Raw genomic sequence first — 27133 nt, 5'->3', positions numbered from 1 at the left:
TCGCTCGCAGGTCGCCTGGCGTCAGCCGCGCTGTTACCTGTGCAAAGCAGCTCGGGGACCCGACGAGGAGCCGCGCAGGGTGCGCCAGACGCCGCGCAAGTCCAAAAAGCTCCACGGGGGAGCGCTTCCGCCTCGCCGGCGCCACGGGGGGGACCAGGCCCTTAGCGAAAGCGACCTGCTCACGCATGGCCCCCGGCTGGTACGCGCCGTCTGTAGCTCTGCGGGGCAGCCAGCCCGCGCCGCCCTGTAGGTTTCTGGAGGGGACCTGAGCTAGTCGAAGGGGCCGCCTTTGCGAGAGGGGAGGGGAAGCTCCGTCCACTCCACAGACACACGCGCGGTTCCGTTCGGAGAGTGAGAAAGGGCCTCCGGCGCCCCCCACACACACACACACCGCGTCCTTCCCTGGGGAACGGCAGCCTGGCCGAGCCCACCGTGGGGGAGAGGGGAAAGCAGGGAAGCGGCGGGCGCAGGCAGCAGCCCCTACGCCACGGAGAGGAGGAGGGCAAGCGGGTCCAGAGGACTTACGGCTTGTTGGCAAGCCTCGACCGCCTCCTCCACGAGAAGTTCTCTCCCGCCTCGCCTACTGCCCCCCCACGTGCGCTTTTTCCAAGAGGAAAAACTTTCTCTCCCTCTCCTCCCCGCGGCCCCCCTCCCCTCGCTGCTCGCTCAGCTGGGCCCGGGGACGCAGAGGGACCCCAGCTAGCCAGGCGGGCCCCGGGCGCCCTGAGCACAAACTGCCACCCCCACCGCACCCCCACCAACTTACTTGCCTTCTGGTGGGTGCTGGTGGGTGGCCTCGGCCGCGGCAACAAGCAAGGGCGGCACATACTGCTTCCCGCTCAGAGTCCTGTGACTTGATTGGAGGCAGGGAGCTGGGGGTGGGGCTTGCTGGGTGGGTGCACGGGGTGTTCCTTCCTCTTTCCCGCCCCTGCTTCCTTCCCTCCCCGCAGAGAGCGAGAGCGAGAGTTTGCGCACAGGGGCGGACGAGCGGAGACCCGATCCCCGTCGCCTTTTCTCTCTCGCCGGATTTCAGGCCTGTCACCGGGCGGGCAGTGTAGAGCCACGGCAAACGTTCAAAAGAGCCGCATGCGGCTCCGGAGCCGCGGGTTGCCGACCGCCGGGCTAGGGGAACTGATCTCTGTAGTCTGGAGATGTAATCCCTGGAGATCTCCAGCCAGCAATTGGAGGCTCATAGAAATAAATATATTGAATATGTAAACACATACAATACTTCAAGAAAATATAATGCATAAATTTCATAAACCACAGAATGATAAGTCTTGAAATAAATGCTATCCTAAATAGTCCACAAGCCCTCCAAGGGGCAGTAACAGTACATAGAAAAAAAATACTGTCCAGTCTACTCCAACAGTATTTCTTCGGAATGGTCTGAACATCACGTACAATACCGTCGGGGTACACGGGACAGGACTGTTACTGCCCCTTGGAGGGCTTGTGCCTGTGGACTATTTAGGATATCATTCTGTGGTTTGTGAGACTTTATGATGTTCATTACATTTTCTTGAAGTATTGTATGTGTTTATATATTCAGTATATTTAACATATTTCTATGAGCATTATTACTTTGAAAAAATTTGGGGGAGAGTTTTACCTTTTCATTTGTAGACTTATACTTTCCCATCCCGGTTAGTTTTGAGCGACTGGAGGCTGGCAATTCTATGTTTGTGCAACACACTCTGATTGAGCTATCAGATGAAGTGACTAATTCCAGTGTGTGTGTAAAACTCTGGTTTGTCTGCTTCATGCCTTCCCAGTAGGAAGGGCATCTTCCCTACAACTGCCGTCTCTGCGGCCCACTCCAATCACAATTATTACAGGTGTGAAACAGGTTTTGATGTCTTTTTAAAGTGAAGAAGCAGAAAGGTTGGTATTTTGAAAATTTAAATCACTAGAAAAATGCATGAGTGTGACACACGCATCACATGGGCACGAACTGGGAAAATGGTGGTTTGTTGGGGTTTGTGGTCGTTTGCTGGAACAAACCACAAACTTTTCTGTTTCCTGAACTGGTTCGTAGTTTGTTCGGTTCATGAAGTGGTAGAATGGCCCCAACCGGAAGTGAGCCCCAAAGGCATTTACATGCTGTCGGAGCCCACTACCGGCCTGTGGCTGCACTTGAGTGAGTTCTGAAGGCATTTAAATGCCTCTAGAGCTAACTTCCGGGTCGGGCTGTCCGACCTGGAAGCTCCAAAGGCATTTAAATACCCTTGGAGCTCACTCAAGTGCAGTTGCGAGCCGGTAGTGGGCTCTGACAGCATTTAAATGCCTTCGGGGCTCACTTCTGGGTGGCCCACCAGACCCAGAAGTAAGCTCTGAAGGCCTTTGGAGCCCAAGAACGTGTCTTCCATGAACCTCATGAATCTCCATGAAGAACATGGAGGTTCATAGGCAGATCATGGGAGACATGTTCTCTTGAACCCCTAGTTCACGAACTGGACTGGTTTGTGCTTGTACCGGGGTCCGTCAGGGGGTTCATTCCCATCCCTAATCGTTACACATGGAATTAAAAATACTGAGCACTGGGGAACAATATGATGGCAGGGGTTTTCCTTAACTATCAGCCTCTCTATCATAATTTCTTCTAAGTTTACCCATATACAATCGTCACATTAAAAGAACCGAATGAGTTCTAAAGATTTTCAATTAAAGATCACACAACGTATGATTCCCTCTACAAGCCTTATGTTCTTAGGATGTTACCAAGTGTATTTCATTGATTTGTATGGAAAATGAAAAGTAGGGTTTTTAAAAAAACGAACAAACAAACGTTGCCTGATATAACAATGATTCGCCCACTAAGATTTCATGGATTAAGTCTGGTTCGGGGGGGAGTGAAGACATCAGGAAAAAGATTATTCTGCAAGCTTGCTTTACTAACCCATTTGTAATTCCGAGATGGTTTCTACCAAAGACCAGTCTAAGCTAAAACCACAGTGAGATTTGTCCATCAAGTTGTCCAGTACTTGTCTCACTGTCTGCCTCTCATCGACCATCATCGTCTTGGAGCTGTCATCAGACATGTGGACACGTATCACCAGCTGGACAGAGAAAGAACGGCAAGTTATGGAGAGGGGCCATGGCTCAGTGGTAGAGCATCTGTTTTGCATGCAGACGGTCTCAGGTTATATCCCCGGATCTGGCAGTAGGAGATGGGAAAGACTTCTGCCTGGAGAGCCGCTGCCAGTCTGAGTGGGCAATACTGACTTTGATGGACCAAGCGTCTGATTCAGTAGAAGGCAGCTTCGTGGGTTCACACGTGTCAAGGCGTGCCAGAAAAGGGGAAATCTGACAAAGGACTAGCTGCCACCTTCCTGTTGGGACGGTTGCCATTACTCCCGCTTTGCCATGAATTATGTTAAAACAGCCACGCAAGTAGTCCTTAAGCATAACCTTGCTACAAAGCAAACTGTTCTGATTCACACTGATACACTTAAAAATTAGTTCAATGGTCCAACTGTTTTCAGTAGGAGTTAAGAGCATGTTCAGTAAATTCAGACGTGGGCATCTTTTAGCGTACAGTCATTGCATGTCTGCCTCATCACACCTCACAGAATTAATTAGAATAAGCTATTTAGATTTCTGTTTTAACAGCAGAGTCCACTTCACACACACTCTGGGAAGAACTCAAGACAAACAAGGTGGGTATGACTGCCGGGGAGGAGAGGGCACATTAATACTATATATGGGGGTCAATTTCAAACACACACATCCAGTCTAGACTTCGTAATGACATAAAAATGGAATTGCCACTTACCTTTTTAACCTGTGCTTCTTTAATCTTCTCTAAAGCAACCCTGATCTTTTCAGCCTTCAGTTTAGCAGCTTGTTCTTCCTGTGGGACAGAGGAATGCTTGGTCAGACACGTATTAACCACCCCCAGGAGGAAAGGATCATGGGACTAAATACAATGCTGGGACAGCTTTTGACGGGACCCCTTGTGTCATTTCCCTGTCTTCAACCTGGCCTCCCAGAGCTGCAACTGCTTTGCTTCCTTGTCCCGTTCTCCTTCCTCCCACCCACACTAATCGAATTATTTAATGTCTCCTCTGGAAAATGCAGATGTAAAGAGAAGCGCCTCCCATCGCTTTTTGCTTTAAAGTGATTTAGCAGTAAAAGGTAGCAAGACGAAGTCTATGGTTCACTGCAGGCCCTTGGAGTGGCACATTTTTTTTTAAAATCAACGAATTCAAAATTTTACCTGATGTATTAAAAGGTGCGGACATTTCCCCTCCCAGTTGAACACAGGCGGCTATTCTCGCCCTCTCCAAGAGCCCCTCTCCTACATGCCTTTTTCTCCTAGCCACACGTTCCCACTTCCTCCCTCATTATGTTCAGCCTGTACGACTGTCGAGTGGCGAAGCAACAGCTGCGGAGAGCTGTGGCCTTGTCAGTCAGTAACACAATCATCTTCAATAAAAGTAACGGGTAAGTTGATAACAGCAGTCATAAATGGGGACTGAAACTGGATCTGAACAGCCAATTAGGCAAGAGACAAAGTATGTTATTTGGCTGGTGTGAGTAAGGATCCCTTCTTATCCTTCCTGTAAGATGGTCTCACGTAGCTCGAAAAGGAGAACTAGACTCATAATTTCGTTACTCCAATAAAATACTGGTGGCCCAGACCCTTTGCTTTAACTGCGCACAAAACTGAAGCCTTTCAACATATTGATGCTTCTTCTCAACAGACGTTCTTTTACATTCCTCAGTTTCCTGTCAGACTTTTGGGGCTGGATCCAGCAAAGCACAAGAGTACTTGTGGGTGCTGGAGGATGAAGAATATCTGTGGGCAAAAGTCCACACTGGGAGGCTGCGGGCTGCGGTGAGAAGGCAGACAAACATCACCCCCATCCTCCTATTGGCCAAGAGCAAAGTGGCGTTAATTTCGTACTCCTTTCCCTCCTTCGTGCAGCACGAGGCTTGATGTCCATGTGGGTCCCACAACTTAGAACCAGTTTTGGAGATCTTGTGGTTGCTGGAAGAAAGGGGATGGCAGGGAAGTTGGTTCACCGTATTTTTTAAAAAAAATTCATTTGGGAAGGGCATGCTTTTTATCATCCCGAATTTTCAGGAGCGTTGTTACTGGCTTGGGGCTCTGTTTCGGGTACTTTTTCAAATCCTGAAACTTTGGGGCCATTTTTTTGGTGCCCCTCCCCTGAGACAGCAAGAGCAGGAGGAAGGGAAGGAGAGGAAGCGCCCGAGCTTTTAGCTGCCTGTTCCATGGAGCACAGCCTCCTTAACTGTTCAGGGGCCATTATTCTCTACCTGGCCTCTGAGCTCCAGAGGTCCGGTCTACCTCCACAGAAAACGATGGCCCTTTAAAGGTGCAGAGGGCATATGAGCCACTGGACAGCTAAGGAGCCCATTACTTTGGAAGCCAGGTCTACCACCCACAGGAAATAACGGGGCATTTTGAAGGGCCTTTATTTCCTAAGAACTGCTGTGGCTGACTGTCCATCACAGTCAATCATGGCATGGGCAACAGTTTTGGGTAGAAACAGAAATGAGTAAAATGTGCCATCCCTCATACGCTCTTACATATACGTATGAACTTGGAAACGGACAGCATTATGATGGTTTTTGGTTTAGGATTTGTGGCTTGGCATATCAAACTCTGTGTAATCCACCTGGAGTTCAAATGAGAAAGGCGGACTACAATTAACGGAAATAACTTAATAAGTAAATAATAATAATAATAATAAATAACTTAATAAGTAAATAAAAATAAAACTGGGAGCTGGTGCAAGCTTCTTCTCCCACCCCCACTCCTCTCCCACTTTGGGGCCTCTCTGAAACATGGCACCCTCGCAAAAGTCTAGGACGTGAATTGTTGCGATTGGAATTTCAAGTGTGTTCTGGGCCACTTTAGATATCCCTGAGCCAACCTGAAACAGCGAATTTTGGGTTTAATTTCAGCTCGGGAGGAAGAGGGAAGATCAGTATCAGTAACCACCTTCCATGAGCATTTCTTTAGGTTCAAAACAATGCATCTGATTCTATTTGCTTTAAGAAGTGAACTCAGAACATGCCTTAAGCTCGTACTACAAGAGTACAATAACTGAATTTCAGCTGTAGAACAAAGTCTGAGTCCGGTGGCACCTTTAAGACACACGAAATAGGCACACAAACGCTTATACCCAGAATAAAACTTTGTTGGTCTTAAAGGTGTCACCAGACTCAAACTTTGTTCTGCTGCTTCTGACCAACAGGGTTCCCCACCTGAACTACAGCTGTGTTTACCAACACCCACACACACCTGTGATCTGTTCTAGAATGTAACCATGTCATATATGAATGCCAAAGTAGTTTTGCTTCTGTCTCTGAAACAGCAGCTGCATGGTCTTCACCAGAATTCTCTGTAGACCTGGGCAGTTGGCTTGGGTCCACCCCCCCCCCCCAGAGAAGTCAGTCAACTGAGATTCAAAACCACAATTTCCCAGCTAATTCAGAGAAAGGGTGTACCGCCTCAGATTTCCCAGACTTGATGCTAAGAAGAAGTGTGCCCTACGGCCCTTTATTAATCATACAACAAGCAGCCCCAGGATTAAACAGTGGGATGCCTGGGCAGAGTTTGAGAAGAAGGATGGAAGCATGAGGGTGCTGCCTGCTATCTGACCAATCTGTTTCACCAAACCCACACTGGAACAGAGAAGATGAGGCTCAAAACCACATTCTAATATGGGGGGGGGGGCAACACCTTACTGACTGTAGTCACTCCTGAATGGCCATAAAATGGCCATAAATCTATGGGGATGGCTACCATAAAATTGAGAGATCAAAAGAAGTGAAATGACATGCAGTGTAGAGGAAAGTGAAAGTGGCGTGCAATGCAGAGGGGAATTTCTGTTCCAACGTGAGTCTGGTAAGACGGCAGAGTGAATCCTAGATGCAGGTCGGGCCCCAAGCCGATCTCAGCCAGGAAGCTCTCCATTGCCCCCCCTCCACTTCTATAAATCTCCTCCCCTTGCTAGCTCTCTAGCAAGGGGAGGGGGTGAAGCTACTTCCAGTCACCACCCGATGGATGGGGCAGCCAAGGGATACAGAGAGGGCCTTATGTTGGGGGGGGGGAGAAGAAACATAGGGAGGAAGAAACAAAGAGAAGAGGAGGAGGAGGAGCACTTTCTTCGTTTAGCCATCTGCCCCATGCCTGCCTCCCTTCTGCTGCAAAATTTAATACGTGTTCACTGCTATTTAGGAAAGAAGAGGAGGTGCGGGGGGGGGGGGGGCACCAATGGCAGCTCGCCTCACGGCATCATCAGACTAGCAGATGAGCATGGAAGGGCAGAGAAAAATTAACCCCAAATGTTTAACTAAAAATCCCATAATTAAGTGTTGTGGTTCCTATCCCAGCAGAAACAAGAAGGGGAAAAAACTGAACCTAACAATAAACTCCAGAACCAAACAAAGGTTAGTGAAAAGGAGGGCCAATATTAAAACCTTTCCATTAAAAAAGGTACATGTATTTATTGATAATAACACATTTTAAAACATATATAGGGGCCCAATTACAACCAATGTATATAAAACATAACAATATCAAGGGCTTAAAAAGTTGACCTTATGCGTTTCGGCCAAATAGGCTTTCCTCAGAGGTCATACACCTCAGAGGGGTGTTTTTTTGGAAAAGAAAAGAAGAGGAGGAGGATGTCTCCACAGTAATCCATGCAATGGTCACCTCCAGGCTAGACTACTGTAACTCGCTTTACGCTGGCCTGCCTTTGAACTGACCCAGAACCTGGACCGTGATGACCTGGCCACAGGGATCCATGCGACGGTCACCTCGAGGTTAGACTACTGTAACGCTCTCTACTTGGGGCTGCCTTTGTCGCAGATCCGGAAGCTGCAGCTAGTGCAGAATGCTGCAGCCAGGCTGTTGATGGGTCTCTCTAGGAGGGATCACATTCGGCCTGTGCTGAAAGCGCTGCACTGGCTACCAATAGCGAACCGGATCTGCTTCAAAGTGCTGGTTCTTACCTTAGAAGCCCTGTATGGCCAGGGTCCGGCTTACCTAAGGGACTGCCATTCCCCATATGTTCCCCCAAGGGCACTACGGTCGGGGAGTCAACATCTCCTGGAAATTCCAGGCCCCAGGGATATTAAATTTGCTGTTACTAGAGCCAGGGCATTTTCGGTGGTTGCTCCTACCTGGTGGAAGGAGCTCCCGGAGGAGATCTGGGCCCTGCGGGACCTTTCTCAGTTCCGCAGGGCCTGTAAGACGGAGCTCTTCCGCCAGGCTTTTGAGTAGGAGCCGCCGCCACTCCAATTCCACCACTGATATGTTTGCAGCATCGCACCACTACCACTAATATGTGGTTCCATCTGGGTGCGAGGGGACCCTGGAAGGAGAGGGTGCTGACAAGTTGTGGGACCAATACCATTTGAGGAAGTTCTACCCCATCTTGCACTGACACTTTGTTGTTGTACTGTATTGTTTTATGGTTTTAGACTGTTTTATCTGTTTTAATTCTGGCACTTGTGCCTCGTTGTTAGCCGCCCTGAGCCTTCGGGGAGGGCGGGATATAAATCCAAAAATAAATAAATGAAATAAATAAATGATCTTAGGACCTCAGGGAAGCATCCCATTTGTCACACCCTCCTCCCAAAAGGCCAAGGGCGCAACCTGAAACTGGAACCATTTCAAATCTGCAGTATCTAGTGCTTTGGGGGCACTGGCCTTTCTCCCCAGCGGGGACCCAGAGGGGCTTACATGGTTCTCCTCTTCCGTGAGTGGCCCAAGGTCACTCAGTGAGCTTCCAGGGCGTATGAGTGGGGATTTGCACCCAGGTCTCCAGAAGCCTGGCACTCTTAACCACTACGCTACACCACACCACACTGGCAGGGATACAAGAGAAGGCCCAAGAAACCTCCCTCCCTCCCTTTAAAAAAAAAAAAAAATCCAGCCTGATGACGTGTTCCAGAGAACTCAAAAGCCCGCACCCTCTTGTCTCTTTGTCAGTTCCCATAGTATGCTATTGCATCACTTTTGGTTAGGGCTTTTGCTCTGGATCAATGGTTAAAAAGTGGTTTCCAAACAAGACCTCCTTATAAATGCAAACAGAATAAACACACTGGTATAATTTTGTGAGTTCGCTTCAACTGTGCAAAGCTATAATCTGTACCTTAAAGGACTGCTCGTAGGCAAACGTTTGAAGTAAGAGAATAGATGCCTAAATATTTCCACAACAAAACCCATACTGTACACAGCGCACAATTTCATTAACACTTGATATTTTTTTACTTTGCAGACATATAGTCAAACACGTATCTAAGCATACCACCCTTTTAAAAAGACATCAACAATTATTCACAGTAAAAGAATTTAAATTCATGCCATCATTTCCTAACATGCATCCCAAGCAAAAGAGTTTTAATCCAGAGATTGTAGAATGGCAGAAAATGACTCCCCCCCCCCGACCACTGTTCTACGTGTGCAAAGAAGCAGTACTTCTGATCTTCTCTAGCTATGGCAGCTGTATTTAATCCCAGTCAAATCTATTTACATTTTTCTAATACAGCCTGTAAGAATTTACTTGATGGGCCTAAATTGTAGAGCCGATGTGGTATTTACTGTGTGCAGTTCTCACTGCGCTTCGGGGGAAAACTACCATCAGTCACATTTAAATCATTCACACACCTAATGTAAGACCTTATGCAGCACAAGACAGTTTCATACAGTTAGATGGCATTAATTCAGTTTTTAGTTCTACGTTCAGCTCTTTTTTTGGCCATCAAGTCGTAATCAACTTATGGGGACCCCACAGAGCCACAAGGCAAGAGCCGTTCAGAGGTGGTTTGCCATGGCCTGCCTCTGCACAGTGACCCTGGACTTCCTTGGTGGTCTCCCATCCAAATACTAACCAGGTCTGACCCTGCTTAGTTTCCGAGACCTGACGAGATCGGGCTAGCCTGGGCCATCCGGGTCAGGGCATGGCCGTCTTACTAGTGTGTAAGCCAGCAGGGGCAAGGAATCAACTTTTTAGGATGCCGCCAAACTAAAGGTGAATCTATGGCCAAAATAACAGCATGGGCTAGCTTAGCATTTACGTCTGACTGGAGTTGAATCCACAGGGGATGATGGCCGGGAGCCAGTGGATGCAAGCTGGCCTTGTACCTGGTTGCAGGCTACCCTTTATTCAGCTTTGCTCCAGAAAAGGAAGCAGAAGACATGACCGGAAGGGCCAATCACATCACAGGCCTTGGCTGAGCCTTCTACCAGACAAGACCCATCACCCAGGCTTCTATAATGCTTAGAGAGGATTGCTCTATGTGGAACTACCTCTGAAGACTCTTTGGAAGCTGCTGCTGCTGGTGGTGGTTAATGCCACCCGTCTTGTGTGGTCTTCCATACCTCAGGGAAAAGCCCTCTCCCCCACATCCAGTTAAGACAGATGGGTAGGGTCCTACCTAAGAGTTCAGTCATTCAACGAGAGCAGGAAGATGGCGGCCAAGAGGAGCAGGGCCTTCTTTACAGCAGCCCCAAGGAAGATTCTGGAATGAACTTTTAGTGGAGACGAGTCATGCACCCTTTGTGCTTGGGATTCAGACATCTTTTGAAAGCCCTATTTATTTATGTTAATTTTTCAAATTGAACTGAAATGTTTGCAAAATTTTTTTTAATGAAGTGGAAGTGCTCTAAAAGAGGATAATATTGTTGCTGGATTGGTTTTACAAAAAATTGATCACAACCCTTGAAAAAATTCAGTGATTTTCCCCTTCCAATGTTCTTTATATTGTTTTTTTGGGAAAAATATTTCCTCATGCTACCTATCCAGTTACTTTTTTTGCATTTATATTCTTCTAATAGAGTTAAGTTTGAAGAGTATGTGTAACATCCCCTTTTCCTTTTAAAATATATGCATTGATCTGGAAGGCCTCTTTCTTTGACTGGAAGAGAAACCTTGGATTTCATCTCCAACTTCATTCCAGAGTATGGCAACAACCCAAAAGTCCTGTCACACAAGTGCTCTCTTAAATTGCCTACTACTAGTCGACTTTTGCATACCTCAAGAATAAAAACTGTTGACGATTCACTATGCTCACTAAATTCAGCTGCTGGAATTGCTCTCCAATCAGCCAGATCCAGTGATCGGGACCACATAATTAGTTTCTCTCAAACACAAGCTAAAGTGTAGTTTCTCTTCTTCGTTGCTTAACTAATTTATAGAACCTTATCCTAGACCTTGTGTGGGTGTGTGTCACCTATATCCAGTTTGGTGTAATGTAGAGACAACTTGGTATAGTGGTTAGGAGCATAGACTCTAATCTGGGAGAACTGGGTTTGATTCCCCACTCCTCCACATGCAGCTGCTGGTGTGACCTTGGGTCAGTCACAAGCTCAGTCAGAGCTGTTCTCTCAAGGGCGGTTCTGGAAAGAGCCCTCTCAGCCCCACCTATCTCAAAGGGTGTCTGTTGTGGGGAGGGGAAGGGATTGTAAGCTGCTCTGAGAGAGACTCCTTCGGGTAGTGAAGGGCGGGGTATAAATCCAATCGCTTCTTCTTCTATCCTAAACTAATTGGGGGGGGGGGGCTACCAATCCCATAGAGTTCCAAATGGAATCAGATTCTCATTAGAAGAACCCAGGGTCTTTGTCCAAATATATGTCTGTGTTTGGCAAACATGAAGGTATTTTAATCTAATCAGCAGAGAGATTGCATAGGCATCTCCTGCTGTTGCTTATCTGATTTACAGTTGCTGTTATAATCAGTTTTTAGGCCGTTAGTGGGTGAAAACACAAGCAGAGTTTTGAAATGAATTCTTAGCAGTGTTAATTTAGGCACTGTTTGAAGGCTGTTTGCCTCTCCATAAGCAAAATTTGAATGGAATCTGGTGCCTCCCAATCTTAGGTTTTGCTTCAATACTAAAACGGGCAACACTGTGATACAAAGTTGGGTGTAACTTTCAAATACTGGGAAAGCAGCAGAGGTGAGGAGCTGTTTCATTCAGAGTGTGTAGGCTGGGTTAGAGGTCCTGGCTAACGGACCATATCACCAAACCTATTCCGACACACAAATATTAGGGTCAGAAAGGAACATCCAAACAAATCAAGTACCAAATATCCTTTCCAAGCTGCACCAGTTCCCATCATTTGTGAATGACAAGGAAGCCATTTTGGTAGAGACTGATCTTTTCGGGTGGGGGCTACATACTCTGAACGGGTCTGTCGAATGCGCATTTCCAAAACTGTTCCTTTCTAGGATGTTACGCTGACTCTATCACAGTGAGAGAAGTCAAACGCAGCTATGGGACTCTATTGCTACTCATGAGTGAGACGTACTCTAAACCTTGGAGTCACTTAGAGGTTAGCAGTGAGCTTCCCCAGTGTGTCCCATTATACTGATGGTGCATCTCTTTTTCAAACATGGATTTTAGGGAGAACATTTATACTATGTTCAGAAGGAGAACATTAATGCAGTGTACAGAGTTTTTAAAAAAAATTAGCATTACAATCCCACAGAATAGCATAATAGCAAAGTTATTAAGTATTTCAGAAGATTTTGTAGACTCCAGCTATATGTGTATAGCCTGTCCCACTTCTGACCAGAGGAAGTCATTGCTGCACATACACAAGCAACTGGAAACAAAGTCCAAATTTACATTTAGGAAAAAAACAGGAATGCCACTCTTATCTAAAAAGAAAAAGTCACATGCAAGAGAAAAGTCGTAGTTCACCTTGGTCAGCAAGTGAGAAGGCTTTCCTGCGATGTTTCGCAGAAGAAGGGAGGTTTCCCTGTCCAGATAGGAGTGCTTGTGCAGAAAAGAGAAGAAAGAAAATCAGTCAAAAGGAAGTTAAGCGCAGTGATTTTTATAGCGTATGATTAGCAAGCAGACGGGGGGGTGATTTTTGCTTTCTCCATTAGAAGCACATTTAAAAAAAAAAAGAGATGTGTTTCAAGCTGAAAAGAGGGAAGTGAGCAATTAGGATATTCAAGGTTACACCTCGTTCCCGCTTGTGCACAGCAAGTTTTTAAAGCTCTCATTAACTACATAAATCAACAAGCCCTTTTTGCTGCTGCTGCTGCTGCTCCTCTGTGAGCTACCAGCTGTCAGTTCCACAGAGGTTTTGCAGAACCGACTCCTGTGGAAGCAAACCACTTCCTACAAATAATGCTTCTTGTGTTATACCTACCTTATCAAATGACTAAAAATATTAGTGTAGATTAATAGAGAGCTTACAACCTCTTCAAGAGAAAAGGCATGTCCGTTCACACACATTCCGAATGGAAACGCACCCACAGGTCTAAAGCGGATAATGCATCACACAGCGCATATCAAAAGCAGTAATTCAAAACTTAATCATGAACAGATATAAGACAGCGGTAAATATGTCCTGAATGTGCACGACAAAGTCAACATGCTCAGTCCTAAGATGTGTGGAACGCCGCCTCTAGGATCAGGTGAAACCTATTTCAGTTCCTGACACTGACCCCTGTTTATTCATAAAAATTGACCTGCCAAAGCTCCTCATACCCATGGCCATAAGTAGCAACCCACATTGTAAGGAGAATGGCCACAGCTCCCAGAATCTTGCTCACAACGCAGGCTTCCTTGATTATTCAATCGCAAGCCCAGGTAAAGCCACAGAGTTACAACCTGGCTTTCATTAAGAGATTTTAAGTTGGTCTACCATCTAGATCGCCCTGCCATGCTTGTTCATCTCACATAGCGCACACCTGATTCTTCCCTACCATTACAAAAATCCAAATACACGAGTAGGAACCTGGCACTTTTGATTCAGTGCAATTGCTGATCCTAATTCCGCACTTCATGGGAGCCCCAGTAAATCCGGGGACCTGAGAGGGCATTCTCAAGCCCTCCATTTTTGTAGATGGTTCTGCTCCAGTGTTGGTCACAGGACGCCCCCTTCCTCAGGGTGGTTGGTTCTGTTCCAGAACCTTCTTCCAGCAACACAAGCATGAAACCGTTGGACCTGCCTTGCCAGTTCCCTAGACGAACCATGTGGGAAGAACACAGAGTAACTTAAACTGGATATTTGCTTAAAGTCATACAACTGAACACCAGAACTGCTCAAATGGTTTTTACTGGATTGCCACAGGTAAACTGCTACTGCATTGTTGCCACTGAATAGTTCGGTTGTGATGTTGTGCGCTAATCCCCCCCCCCCTTTCTGTACCTCGGTTAGGTCAAAGGTTCTTTCTGGTTAAGTATCTGTCTTCCATCTTTTCCCACCCTGGGAGACTTATTGTACTACGATGAAACTGAATATAGACAGACTGAAACAATCCCTTCTTAACCCACAACTTGTGTTCTATCTCTTCACATGTAGGGGACTCTCTTCACGTGCCACAGGGACTGATTTGGATAACAGGAGGTCTTTAGACTTTCATCTATAATACAAACCAAACTAGATTCAGGTGGGTAGCCATGTTGGTCTGAAGCACCAGAACAAAGTTTGAATTCAGTGACACCTTTAAGACCAACAAAGTTTTATTCAGGGTATACGCTTTTGTGTGCATCCAAGGTATCTAAAGAAGTGTGCATGCACTCAAAAGCTTATAGCTTGAATAAAACTTTGCTGGTCTTAAAGGTGCCCCACTGGACTCAGACTTTATTCTACAAACCAAACTGGTCCTTCTAATCCCTCCCTCCCAATTTCCATGTTTGCCTGCCTTGTCTTCGACCACTTATCCAGTGCAGGGCTTTGGGTTTTATTTTCAATTATGCGTCATCTCAGTTGTCGTAACTAGCAGCATATGCAACATATATATCGAGAAAGCATGAGCGGCTAATTACAGCAAATTATACCTATTTTCATGCACCATTAATTTCAATGTGGTTGGGACTAGAGAACTGAGCCATGGTCTTCCACACTGGTCAAAGTCTGGAATGGCTGGAAAAGGATAGTCCAAGAAGACAATGGCAGGAGTGGGAGTGGCTCGAGAGTCAGTAGGCACCCATCCGGGCCCTGCGGGACCTTTCTCAGTTATGCAGGGCCTGTAAGACGGAGCTCTTCCGCCAGGCTTTTGAGTAGGAGCCGCCGCCACTTCAATTCCACCACCGATATGTTTGCAGCATCGCACCACTACCACTAATATGTGGTTCCATCTGGGTGCGAGGTGACCCTGGAAGGAGAGGGTGCTGACAAGTTGTGGGACCAATACCATTTGAGGAAGTTCTACCCCATCTTGCACTGACACTTTGTTGTTGTACTGTATTGTTTTATGCTTTTAGACTGTTTTATCTGTTTTAATTCTGGCACTTGTGCCTCGTTGTTAGCCGCCCTGAGCCTTCGGGGAGGGCGGGATATAAATCCAAAAATAAACAAATAAATAAACAAACATGCCCATGACCCAAGCAGATGAGCCACTCTCTTCCTGAGACATCTCGATCGAGACGGAAATGAGATAAAACCAAAGAGCAAATGTTTTGTAGTCTCCTCCCAAGCGACACCAGAGAGTCACTCAGTCCTGCTCCTCCGTAATCGCAGGCAGAGCCAAACAACTGGACCATCAGCTTCCAAGGGGAGCCCTTCAGGCTGGTTGCTGCCTCCTTCCTAGACTGGTCACGTGGCTGATACAACCCGATGACGAATTACACAGTGAATGGACTTCAATGCTATCTGTAGTCAGTCGGGCTTTGCGGTCTTATCACCACCAAGAGGAAAGGAGGGCTATGAAGTGAACATTTTCACAAGCAGTGGTGGTGAAATAATAATGAAAAAAGGCACTGCATTGCTGTTGCAAACATTTACGAACAACAGTGAGGAATTTCAGCTTGTTTGCTCTCAGCTGTCCAAATGCACTGATCTCCCCCAGTGAACGGCTTTAGAACACACCGCTACCACGACTCCTTCTTTTCATAATACTAACAGATTAAATTACAAATTATTTTTTTTAAATTCAGATCTTTCATTAGAAACTTCTGTTCTTAAGGCAGCAGCTTTGTGCTGCTGCTACAGAACTCAGGTTTGAAATATTTTCAGAAAAAACGTGCGCCGTGGTCTATTATAGTAGATTTTGCCTATAAACTATACATTAACTGGAAAGTAGGGTTACCAACCTCCAGGTGGTAGCTAGAGAACTCCTGGCATGACAACCGATCTCCAGGTGATAGAGATCGGTTCACCTGGAGAAAATGGCTGCTTAGAAAGGTGGAGTCCATGGCATTATACCCCATTGAAGTCCCTGCCCTCCCCAAACCCTGCCCCCTCCACCCCAAAAATATCCAGGTACTTCCCAACCCAGATCTGGCAAGTCTAGTGGGAAAAGCCCCAGCATAGCGCAGTGTTGTGTGGTTCAGATGTACTAGCCAATGAATTCCTGTTTCCCATGGGCTCTTCTCTTATTAGCATTATACAGAGAAATGACATGAGAGGAGACAAATAGAGTCTTTATATGTAAAATATTATATTTTTGGACTCTTAAAAAAAAAAAAGAACTTGTAGATATGCACCAAGATTTAGAAGTTGTGAAAATACATAAAGTGATTAGGGCAAAAGGCTTTTTGTAAAAAAAGCACAATATAAAAATGCATGGAAGGCCAAAATCTAAACAAAAAAAGATGATGGAAATGTCTCAACCCTGTTTGAATTCAGCAAAAATTACTGAAATGGGGAAGACAGCATTTAAACACAAACGGTTAAGTGCAGACAGAGCACTCTCCAATTTCAAAACCCAGTACAAAATTCAGGCAGAACCTATAAACCAGTACTGATATCCCCATTACTTCATCTGATTGTATACTGCTGAAAATGTAAGGATTTTAAATCCTAAAGATTTCTTTAATATCCCAATAGGCAACTCACTTCAGTATCACTAGGGGTTTTAAACACAGTTCGGTCAGTTGTAGATAAAATTAAATCAGACAATTTTTTTTGCTTAATCTAGGCAGCAGATGGCAATATTGTGCAACAGAAAATTTTAATGAACTGCCTCCACACAGTTGTTTCATCTAATCCTACATTATAAAACATTTAGACACATACACACACCTCAGACTTGAAAAGCCACTTGAAAGGCCAAGCAATAGCTGTAGGGATTAACAGCTGGCATTGGGTTTCAGATTGTGAAAACAAACAAAGTGGCTGCAGAACCCTCTTTTAACAGCTGAATGGGCACCACACGTCTGAATTACATATCTTGAAATGCCATTTCCAAGCCAAAGGCCACAAATGCCCCTACTCAGGGCTTTTTTTGTAGAAAAAGCCCAGCAGGAACTCATTAGCATAATAGGCCACACCCAACAACAGAAACTCATTAGCACATCCAGCCACACCCCTGAAAGCATAGCTCATTAGCATAGTGGGCCACACCCCCAAGTTACCAGAAGTATGGTCATCCAGCCACACCCACCTTTTGCTTCTTATTCTGTTTACCTTGTTTGTTGTCAAAACCTAGGGCTTTTTTTGTAGCAGGAACTCCTTTGCATGTTACGCCACACACCCCTAATGTAGCCAATCCTAATGAGTTTCTGCTGTTGGGTGTGGCCTATTATGCTAATGAGTTCCTGCTGGGCGTGGCCAACTTGGGAGCCAGCCGGAGCTCCGTTCCTGTGCGTTCCTGCCCAAAAATAGCCCTGACCCTACTGCTTCTACAATAGGGCCACAGATTTTTAAAAATTATTTTATTTGACGTAGATATACATAAAAATATGATTAAATTGTTTCTCTACAGGAATAACAATTAAGAAATAACTACAATGGTGCCACAGATGAGCCTTGTGCGAGAAGATTTTCTTAAAATTCTTTTTTACAATAAGAGTTGTTCAGCAGTGGAATCAGCTGCCTCAGGAGGTGGTGAGCTCCTCCTCCCTGGCAGTCTTTAAGCAGCGGCTGGACAAACCCTTGTCAGGGATGCTCTAGGCCGATCCTGCACTGAGCAGGGGGTTGGACTGGATGGCCTGTATGGCCCCTTCCAACTCTATGAAGATATACAAGTAAACATTGTAATTATCTGAACAAAGTTTGAGTCCAGTGGCACCTTTAAGACCAACAAAGTTTAATTCTGGGTATCAGCTTTGGAGTGCTTCTTAAGTTAACAGTGTAATTATTTGTTTTCTCTGCCCCCTCCCCAAGAGTTCCAGTCACAGGTGATTCATGGAATGCACACCTGCATCTTGACAGGATGAAATTTTATTTCATTGGTGTTACTTATAGTCCGCCTTTCTCACCAAGATGTAATTTAATGTGCCACATAAATGTGAATTCGCTGACACCACACACTCCATGGGCAAAAGCCTTACCTTGTTGCCTGATGTTTAAATAGCCACAAAGTATTACTGGGACACACACTGTGCCTGCAACTCAACCAAGTGCAGAAATCAGACCTCCCCACATTGCGGATTTAAGATGGCTAACACTCCCCTGCCAAATTATCACAGGACAACAGAATTCACTTGGGCCAGTGGAACGGGTGATGGGCTTGAATTCAGATGAGTGCGACTCAACCCATAAGGAAGGAAGCAGAAGGGCGAGTGCTGCACATGGCTCCCCTGTGACACGGAGGGCGGGACTTCCCTTAAGGGTGGGACTTCCTTTAAGGATTTCTCCTCCTAGACATTGTGAATCACATGTACAACTGGCAACTTACAGGAGCCAATTCAGCCTCTTCTTCAGAAAAGTCAATTTGACGCCTGACTTGCTTGCTGGGAAGTTCCACAGAAACAACATGCTGTGAAAATGGCAGAGGGGGTAAGAGAGGGAAGGGCAAAAGACAGTGGTAAAATGGGTCAGGGGGAGGAAAGGATCAATTTATTATCATGCAGGATGGGGGGGAAAGGACTGAAAATCTTCAGAGGAACACCTTATGCACATTCAAGCCATTCTCATAGGGTCAATGCTTTAAGAGAAAATATGTTTGTCCTCCCCCCTTTGTCTCCTTTATTGATAATGAAATTTATATGATATGCTGAAGAGTGAAGTGAACCAAACCTAATGCAAATCATCATCTTACTTAGGCATGAATTCCTTCTTGAGCTGCCTTCCTACTATACTGCATTGAAGATGTAGTTAAATTCAGGGTCTTACAAATAGGTGTAGGGTGACGACTTCTAGATACGTCAAAGTCAGAAGAGGCTGGAGTTTCACTCTGTTAGACGACTTTTCAATATTCACCTGGGAAGCTTCAGGTAAGATGCCAAATTTTTACACTAAACATAAACATAGTACATAAAAGTACATTAAACAGTTTTGGAGTTTATGCTAAACATTTTTCCCAATCCATTTGTTAACGTTTTGCCATCTTATTTGAAGCACATGTTCTTCTTTCCCTGATAGTATCATATTTAATTTATCCATTTCCATTATTTCACAAATTTTTGTAATCAGCTCTTCTCTACTGGGTATTCCATCCGTTTTCCAACATTTTGCAACTAGAATTCTCGACAGAGTAAGTATATATAATATAATACATAAATCAGCACGTTTAATTCCATCTGAGAACTCCAGTGTATATTTCAGGGTCAGCAGTGGAAACATAAGCCACATGAAACCCAACTACAGTCTTACGTCCACTACATTAACCCACAAAATTAATAATTCTGAAAGAGTGAAAAAACCCTCTTACCCCAACTACAACAAAAGGAGGGAAATGGGGGGGGGGGGGGGAGGACAATACAGATGCACCATGTGGGGTGTGTGTGTCTGACCTACCACATGGTATTTTGTCTGGCCACCACAGACCCACTTAGTATAAGCTGCCACAGTCAATCATGGTCAGAAGGAAATTATAAAAAATATCAAGCAGTGGTTTCCACAAATATGTCAGTTTCACAGAAGCACTGAGATACTCAGTTCCTAGAACATGCATGCCTGTAGATCCTGAGTCATCAACTTTCCTAACAATTTGATGTATATGGTGATGTGGAGGACGGACAGTTGGGAAAAATCCAACTTCTGTTAAAAAAGACTGCTGACTAGTCTTAGTGTTTAATAAGGAACACCATACTGGATAACCTAGAAGATGTTTTCATCCTTATGCAACCCTTGGTCTTCCAGGATTCATGCACAATAACCTCTGCTCTTGATTTCTATGTTAGCAAATTATGAATTTCCAAAGGGACAGGAATGAACAAGCGGTTCACTCAGAACAGTTACTGCTTTATTATTTCTTTTGAGGGGGAATTTTTGATCTAGAATACACAAAACGAAGCAAAAGATTTTTAAAATATGTAACAGGCTGGATCCACAATGCTCCTCACCGCTGACTACCGCTGACTACTAGACTACCTGGATTCAAACTACTGATACTTTCCTGAGTTAAAACAAACTAATATTGCTCCAAATAAAGAGCACCTCCAGGAATTTTAAAACTGAACTACATTCTGTGAAAGGATTATGGGACTGATTTTTCTGTATAATGATGGGAGTATTTATTTCACTTGAAATCTGTAATATCTAAACCAGGGGTGGCCAGACTTGCTTAACATAAGAGCCACATAGAATAAACATCAGATGTTTGAGAGCCACACGGCATGAACAAATATTACACACGTTTTTACCGAAAAATATGCAGATTTGCTTTTTATTAACATTACGTGAGACTGCCAAAAATAAAAAAGGGGTAAAAACAGATATTGGTAGATGATATTTATTTATCCAATGATACTTGTGATCAAATTTTCTAATTATTGCTACCACAAAAAAACCCTGTGAGCCACAATGAAATTTCTAGGTGCCACAGCGACCTTGCATATGGGATTTGTGAAGCCCTGGTTTATCAGCATTTCTGAAAGTTTATTTTTGTGAATACTGTACATAGTATTTATCAGAGCTATAGGATCTCTCTCTCTCACACACACACACACCCCTTCACATTTTCTGATACAAGAGTGCAGTCAATGGCTATCTTGACATAACGGACCACTGATGGAAGACACTGTTGACATAAGGACTGTTTCTATGTTATGTTTGTGATAGTGCTGTTTATTAAACTCAGTGCCATTGCTTTTTAATTAATAGATTTACTAATACGGTTACTTCAACTTTCTTAAACGTTTCCCCCCTTTTCAGATCTGACTGGGTTATAGGTCCATTCCACTCCCCCTGCCTTTACATATGACAAAAGACACTGTGGCAGTGCCAAGGTGTTCGTCACGCACCAGTTACATAAAGGACAGAGATGCTGACCAAGCCAAAAATTGTTTGTGTGAAATGGAGAAAGTCAACTTTGCACGTCGGTATTTAGTGTAATGGCACTTGGACTTCAGGATAATTCTGGAATGTGGTCACTTTCACACAGGATTTTTTGATATCCCAACTTCTATACACCTCGTTGCTTTGCCTGAACCACTCAGCAGCTTCCAAGAAAATAAAAATCTAGCCACAGTTATCCGTGTGCCAGCCACTCCCATGCCGGATTATGCACTCTAGACCACCCAGAAATGTCAATTAGTTCATGATGCAGCAGCAAGGCCAAAAGGCACTAACTGAAGCAAACACACATCCTGACAGCTTCACTTCCAGTCCCTTTCCAGCTCAATACAAGGTGCATTTTCTTTAAATGGCTCAGGGTATATAAAAGACCTCTTAACTGCATAAGAACCTGCCCAACAACTGTGATCTGCATTGGAGGCTCTGCGACACTTGTCTGCATCCCCAGATCTTAAATTAGTGGCCACTAAGGATCGGGTGACCTGGATGGCGCAGGCTAGCCCGATCTCATCAGATATCTCAGAAGCTAAGCAGGGCCAGCCCTGGTCAGTATTTGGATGGGAGACCTCCAGGGTCGCTGTACAGAGGCAGGCAACGGCAAACCATCTCTGAATGTCTCTTGCCTTGAAAACCCTACGAGTTCCCCATAAGTCAGTTGTAACTTGACAGCAAAATATTTTTTTTTAAAGGATTGGGTCTTCTCTGTCACAGAATTTAACTGATGGAATGCCTGCCCTCTGCTTAGCAGCAATCTAGGGTACCTTTTCAATGCCAGGCAAAGGTTGTAACAGGCCAGGCATTTTTGAATGGTTAATTGTTGCTTGTTGTACAGAGGGGAGGATTGTTCTCCTTTTTTTAAATTTTATTTTCCCACACTGTTTGTTACCTGCTGTTTTATTATCAATTACTGCTGCTGCTAATTACCAGGTATGGGTAATTAGCTATTTATTCAGGCTGGTGGTCCTGTTATTTTAACGTTAACTTTCTTACATTCCATTTTAGTTTGTTTACACCTTCAACGCTTGGAAACACCTTGTACACTCCTAATTAAGAGTTTTGTACACGAATAGAGATCTAACAACCAACCTATCAATTCCTTGTATCAGTCAGATAATTAAAAAATCACAGAAAAGTCATTCCCTCCCTCCTAGGTGACAAACTAGGACAAGGCCTACAGAAATTTGTAATGTGGGGGGGGGGGGAGTTGTGAGATGCCAAAGACCAAATGGAACCCTTCAAAATTAATCGGGAGATCCTTAAGTTTATTCAAGATTCAAACATGACTGCCTACGAATAAACTTTTCACCAAGCAAAAATATGCTAAAAACAAATCACATGAATAATGTTCTTCTGTTCTACCACTGCCTCTTCATGGTTTCCTCTTCCTTCCTTCCTTCCCTGATTTTTAAAAGCCCACAAATAGACCAAAGAAACCTGTGACTCCCCCCACTGCAATTATGTATCATTTTAATAGTTTCTCAAGTTATCCTTTTTGATAGCTTCCTTAAGTTATGTTTCACCTGGGTATGCCAACCTCCAGGTGGCGGCTGGCGATCTCCTGGGATTACAACCAGTGTTCCCTCTAAGCTGAGTCAGTATGTGCTAGCTCACAGTTTTTTAGCGCCCGGCTCACAAATTTTTGTCTTAGCGCAGGAAAGATGGCTTCCAGAGCAAATTAATTTATGCAGCAGCCAAATCGCTCACTCACAACTTTAATGCCAGGAGCTCACAAGACCCCACAGTTTAGAGGGAGCACTGATTACAACTGATCTCCAAGCAACAGAGATCAGTTCACCTTGAGAAGATGGCCACTTTGGAAGGTGGACTCTGTGGCACTATACGCCATTGAAGTCCCTCCCCCTCCCTAAACCCCTCCCTCCTCAGGCTCCACCCCCAAAATCCCCAGGTATTTTCCAATCTGGAGCTGGAAACCCAAGTTTAATCTATAGCTTTTTAGCTTACCATTTGTCTGTGTTCCCCCTGCCCCCGAAAGGAAGGCAGATGAACAGAGTCCAGGCACATAGTGTTTTTTGCTTTGCTACACAAATTAAAGACAGACCAGACTATCATTTGGCACACATAATAATGTATAGAAATTCGCTTTGTAGTATTATAAAGCAAAGCGTTCCAACAGAATGCCAAGAGGAGAGCCACAGAATGACCCAAAGCCAGCCTTCCTTACAAGAATTCCATCGACATCCTCTGGGGGTGATCCTAGATGCCCGGTTTTAAATACGGTAATTTGGAAATGACGGATGAAGCAGGGGATATTATTTCCTTTCAATAAATTTGACAGATGAATGCTACCAATTTGAAAGTTAAAATGGAAATACAATCCTGAATACCAAAACCTGTGTACACACCACATATTATGACACTCTATAGCTCTATAGCAGGGGTGTTGAACTCATTTGTTGTGAGGGCCAGACCTGACATGGAATTCACACATGGAAGTGGTGGCGGCTACAAGTATGGACGGCTTCAAAAGGGAATTAGATAAGCATCTGGAGCAGAGGTCCATCAGTGGCTATTAGCCACAAGGTATAGATGGGAACTCTCAGTCTGGGGCAAGTGATGCTCTGTATTCTTGGTGCTGGGGGAGGCAACAGTGAGGGCTTCTAGTGTCCTGGCCCCACTGGTGGACCTCCTGATGGCACCTGGTATTTCTGGCCACTGTGTGATACAGAGTGTTGGACTGGATGGGCCTTTGACCTGATCCAACATTGGCGTCTCTTATGTTCTTATGACATAAATGAGACCTTGTTGGGCCGGGCCATGGGTGTCATAAAACGTAATGCCAGGTAGCGGAGATATAAACTTTATAAAGGACACAGACACAAAGATTTTTTTTTAACTTAAAATAAAAACATGCCTAAAACGACCCTGCTTAGCTTCTGAAATCTGACCAGATCGGACTAGCCGGGGCCATCCGGGTCATGCCACCATAGTACTAAATAGTTATAATTCCTCTACACTACAAACGTATAGAGCTCAAATTGGGTTGACCGCTTCGGGCTTCCTCATCTTCCATAGCATGTGAAAGGCTCTGTCCAATATCTGGAAATGGACACAAGAGACAAGCTATCACATAGAAGAGTAAAGCACCTAATTTCGGTCTGTGCAATTCTTCAGTTCTCTGAATATTGCAGGAACAATCAGTGTTCAATCAGAAGGTACTGATCTTTCAGAAGCTGATTGTGATCACGGAAAGGAAGTTGATAGTAGTACTTTGAAGGTTATAAGCATAAGTAATGGTATATTACTAGACAGAGCTGAAAGCGGGGGAAAAGAGTTTTTATACCCTGTTTTTCACTACACAAAGGAGTCTCAGAGCAGCTTATAATCCCCTTTCCCCTCCCCTCCCCACCACAGGTACCCTGTGAGGTAGGTGAGGCTGAGAGAGCTCTGAGAGAACTGTGACTGATCCAAGGTCACCCAGCTGTCTTCATGTGGAGGAGAAGTGGGGAATCAAACCTGGTTCTCCAGATTAGAGTCCACTGCTCTTAACCACTACACCAAACTGGCTCTCAATTATATCACCAGTTGTGTACCAGGAGCCAAATGATAGTACCACCTGTGTACCCAGAGCCAACAGTGATGTAATAGTACAAAATAAAACCTACACTGCCCATTTCACCTGGTGCCTAGCATAAAAGGGGTAGGGTACTTTATATTTTGTTCTATTACATCACTATTGGCTCCTGGCTGCACTGGATTTTTCTGACCAAGCAAGAAAGGTACACAATTGAACTGTTCTTGTAGGAAATTGTACCTGACCACGGCAGCAAACGATCAAGAATGAGGCCTCTGATTAATATCTTTGGCTTTGGTCACAGACAATAATCATTACAAAAATTCTTCTTGGTCCATTTATAAGAAATCATTGCTGTATTGTAACGTCAGAAGCCATTCTGTAATATCATTTGTATGATCACTGAGAAAGGCCAATGGGCCGAAACATGCATGGTCAGGGTCAATAATGGTCATTTTTGGTTGTCACTGTACAATTTGATTCTTGGGCCAGTACCTGTTTCAGTTTCCCCCCCAAATCTGTAACTTCTCCTCCATTTCAAAATTTTGCCTCTATAGTCTTGCTGCATATCAAAAAGGCAACAGAAAGCAATCCTTTAGAAATGCTTGTTGTTATTTTGTGTAGATAAAATGTTCATAATGGGAAAACTCTGGGATTCACTTTTTCCACAGAACAGGAGAAAAACCAAGAGAGTATAAAGGAAAAGTAGCAGCTGAACAAACTAATCTGTCCACATCTCTTAGAGTCGCATGGTCCTGTCTAGATCCTCTGCAAGCCAGCAGGATCCACTCTTGGACTGACTCCCTTCGGCAGCCTGAGTCCTTCTGTGTGTGCTCAATTGCTGCAATAAATCTAAGAAAGTACTTGTGATCCAAGGAACACTGCCTGAGCATATTTGTTCCCTTTCAGGAACTATTACAGCTGGAGAATTTAGACTTTGGGCAACACTGCTTACAGCAAAGTTTTGGGAAGGTGAGGGAGTCTGAATTAACTTTAAAGGGAAACAATTAGGCTACGGAACTATTCAAGTGTATAGCTACAGTTGAAGCACAACCCACAACAAGATCAAAGGGTCTAGAGAGGATCCGCATAACACCTCCTAAGTTACCAGGTTAGAGGACAGAGTTCTACGGAGCATCTAGGAGAGAGCTGAGTTACTGAAATCTGCCGACTGAAAAAGCAGGGCCTGATCAGTGAGCCATCAAGGCTAACGTTTCACAGTGCCCCACGACGGATACTTCAGAAGAGATTTCAGGAAAACCAATTATTCCTTGACCACTTTCTGCCATTTATGTGCATTAGCAGATGGTAATAAGTCTTCGGTAAAACTAAATGGAAGTCTTTTGGCTCCCTGGGCAGGGGTGATTTAAAAAAACAAACAAACCCCCGAAGAACATGTGTCTAAGCGTGCCCACTCCTCTGTAGAGTGACTCTAGGAAGCCCACTGAAATCAAATGGCCGAGACGGGAGGAACTCTGAGAAGGACTGCACGGTAAGTCGTGGTAAGAACTCTGTCCAGGTATGCATATTAACCTCAAGTGAGCTTTACTTATCTATCGACTTCATTTATACCCCACCTTTCTCCCCATTTAGGGACCCAAAGCAGCTTACATTATCCCCCCCCCCTTTCATCGTTACCCCACCTGCCAGGCAATGTTCCCTCTAAGCTGTGGAGTCCTGTGAGCAAAAATTCTACCTTGTGAGCTACTGGCATTAAAGTTTTGAGCTAGTGATTTGGCTCCTGCATAAATTAGTTTGCTCTGGAGCCATCCTTCCTGAGCTGAGACAAAAATGTGTGAGCCAGAGGCTAAAAAACTGTGAGCTAGCTCACACTGACTCAGCTTAGAGGGAACACTGCTGCCAGGTCAGTGAGGCTGAGAGAGTGTGACTGGCCCACGGTCACCCAAGCCAGCTCCCATGGCGTCTCCCAGCTCTTATTCCAACACTCTACGCCTACCCCATACTAGCTGTCTTTATGCCTTGCAGTTTTCAGATGCAAAAACATTTACACCAAAGAGGGAACATGAAAATGGAAAAGTTTGCATTTTCAAAGGGGAATAATTTACATAGGACTCAAAGGTTGGATTGGCTATTTGTATGACACAGATACAGCCAATCACACAAAGCCTAGGTGAGGTGTCAGTCTCCGGTTAGACGCAGGGGTGTCGAACTCACTGGAAATGTGTTATTCAAAGTTTAAAAAATCTTTGTGTTTGTCTGTGTCCTTTATAAAGTTTATATCTCCACTACCTGGCATTCCCTTTTATGACACACATGGCCCGGCCCAACAAGGTCTCATTTGTGTCAGATCCGGCACTCATAACAAATGAGTTCAACACCCCTGGGTTACAGGATCTCATTAACGCAAATGCTATGAATGTGAACTAAGTAGCTCTCAGAATGTGAGTACTGCAACATCTGCTAAATCGTGTGTAAAAGTAGCTACTGAGAAACATTTTGCACAGGTTAGATTTCAC

At 44.7% G+C, this 27133-nt stretch overlaps 1 protein-coding gene across 1 annotated transcript in view; it reads right to left on the bottom strand.

Annotated features, from left to right (window-relative positions):
• Window positions 1-27133, bottom strand: part of RAPH1 (Ras association (RalGDS/AF-6) and pleckstrin homology domains 1) — a 101147-nt gene that overhangs the window by 17142 nt on the left and 56872 nt on the right. Inside the window, exons 5-6 of the mRNA XM_015407506.1 lie at window positions 3776-3853; window positions 2900-3059 (exon numbers count right to left, since the gene is read on the bottom strand). Of these exons, the coding sequence (XP_015262992.1) occupies window positions 2900-3059; window positions 3776-3853 (238 nt within the window). The remainder of the gene's footprint in view (window positions 1-2899; window positions 3060-3775; window positions 3854-27133) is intronic.

Source organism: Gekko japonicus, unplaced genomic scaffold, assembly GCF_001447785.1.
Source record: "Gekko japonicus isolate JY-2015 unplaced genomic scaffold, Gekko_japonicus_V1.1 scaffold870, whole genome shotgun sequence".
Taxonomy (NCBI): domain Eukaryota; kingdom Metazoa; phylum Chordata; class Lepidosauria; order Squamata; family Gekkonidae; genus Gekko; species Gekko japonicus.
This window is presented reverse-complemented; position numbering and strand designations above follow the sequence as displayed.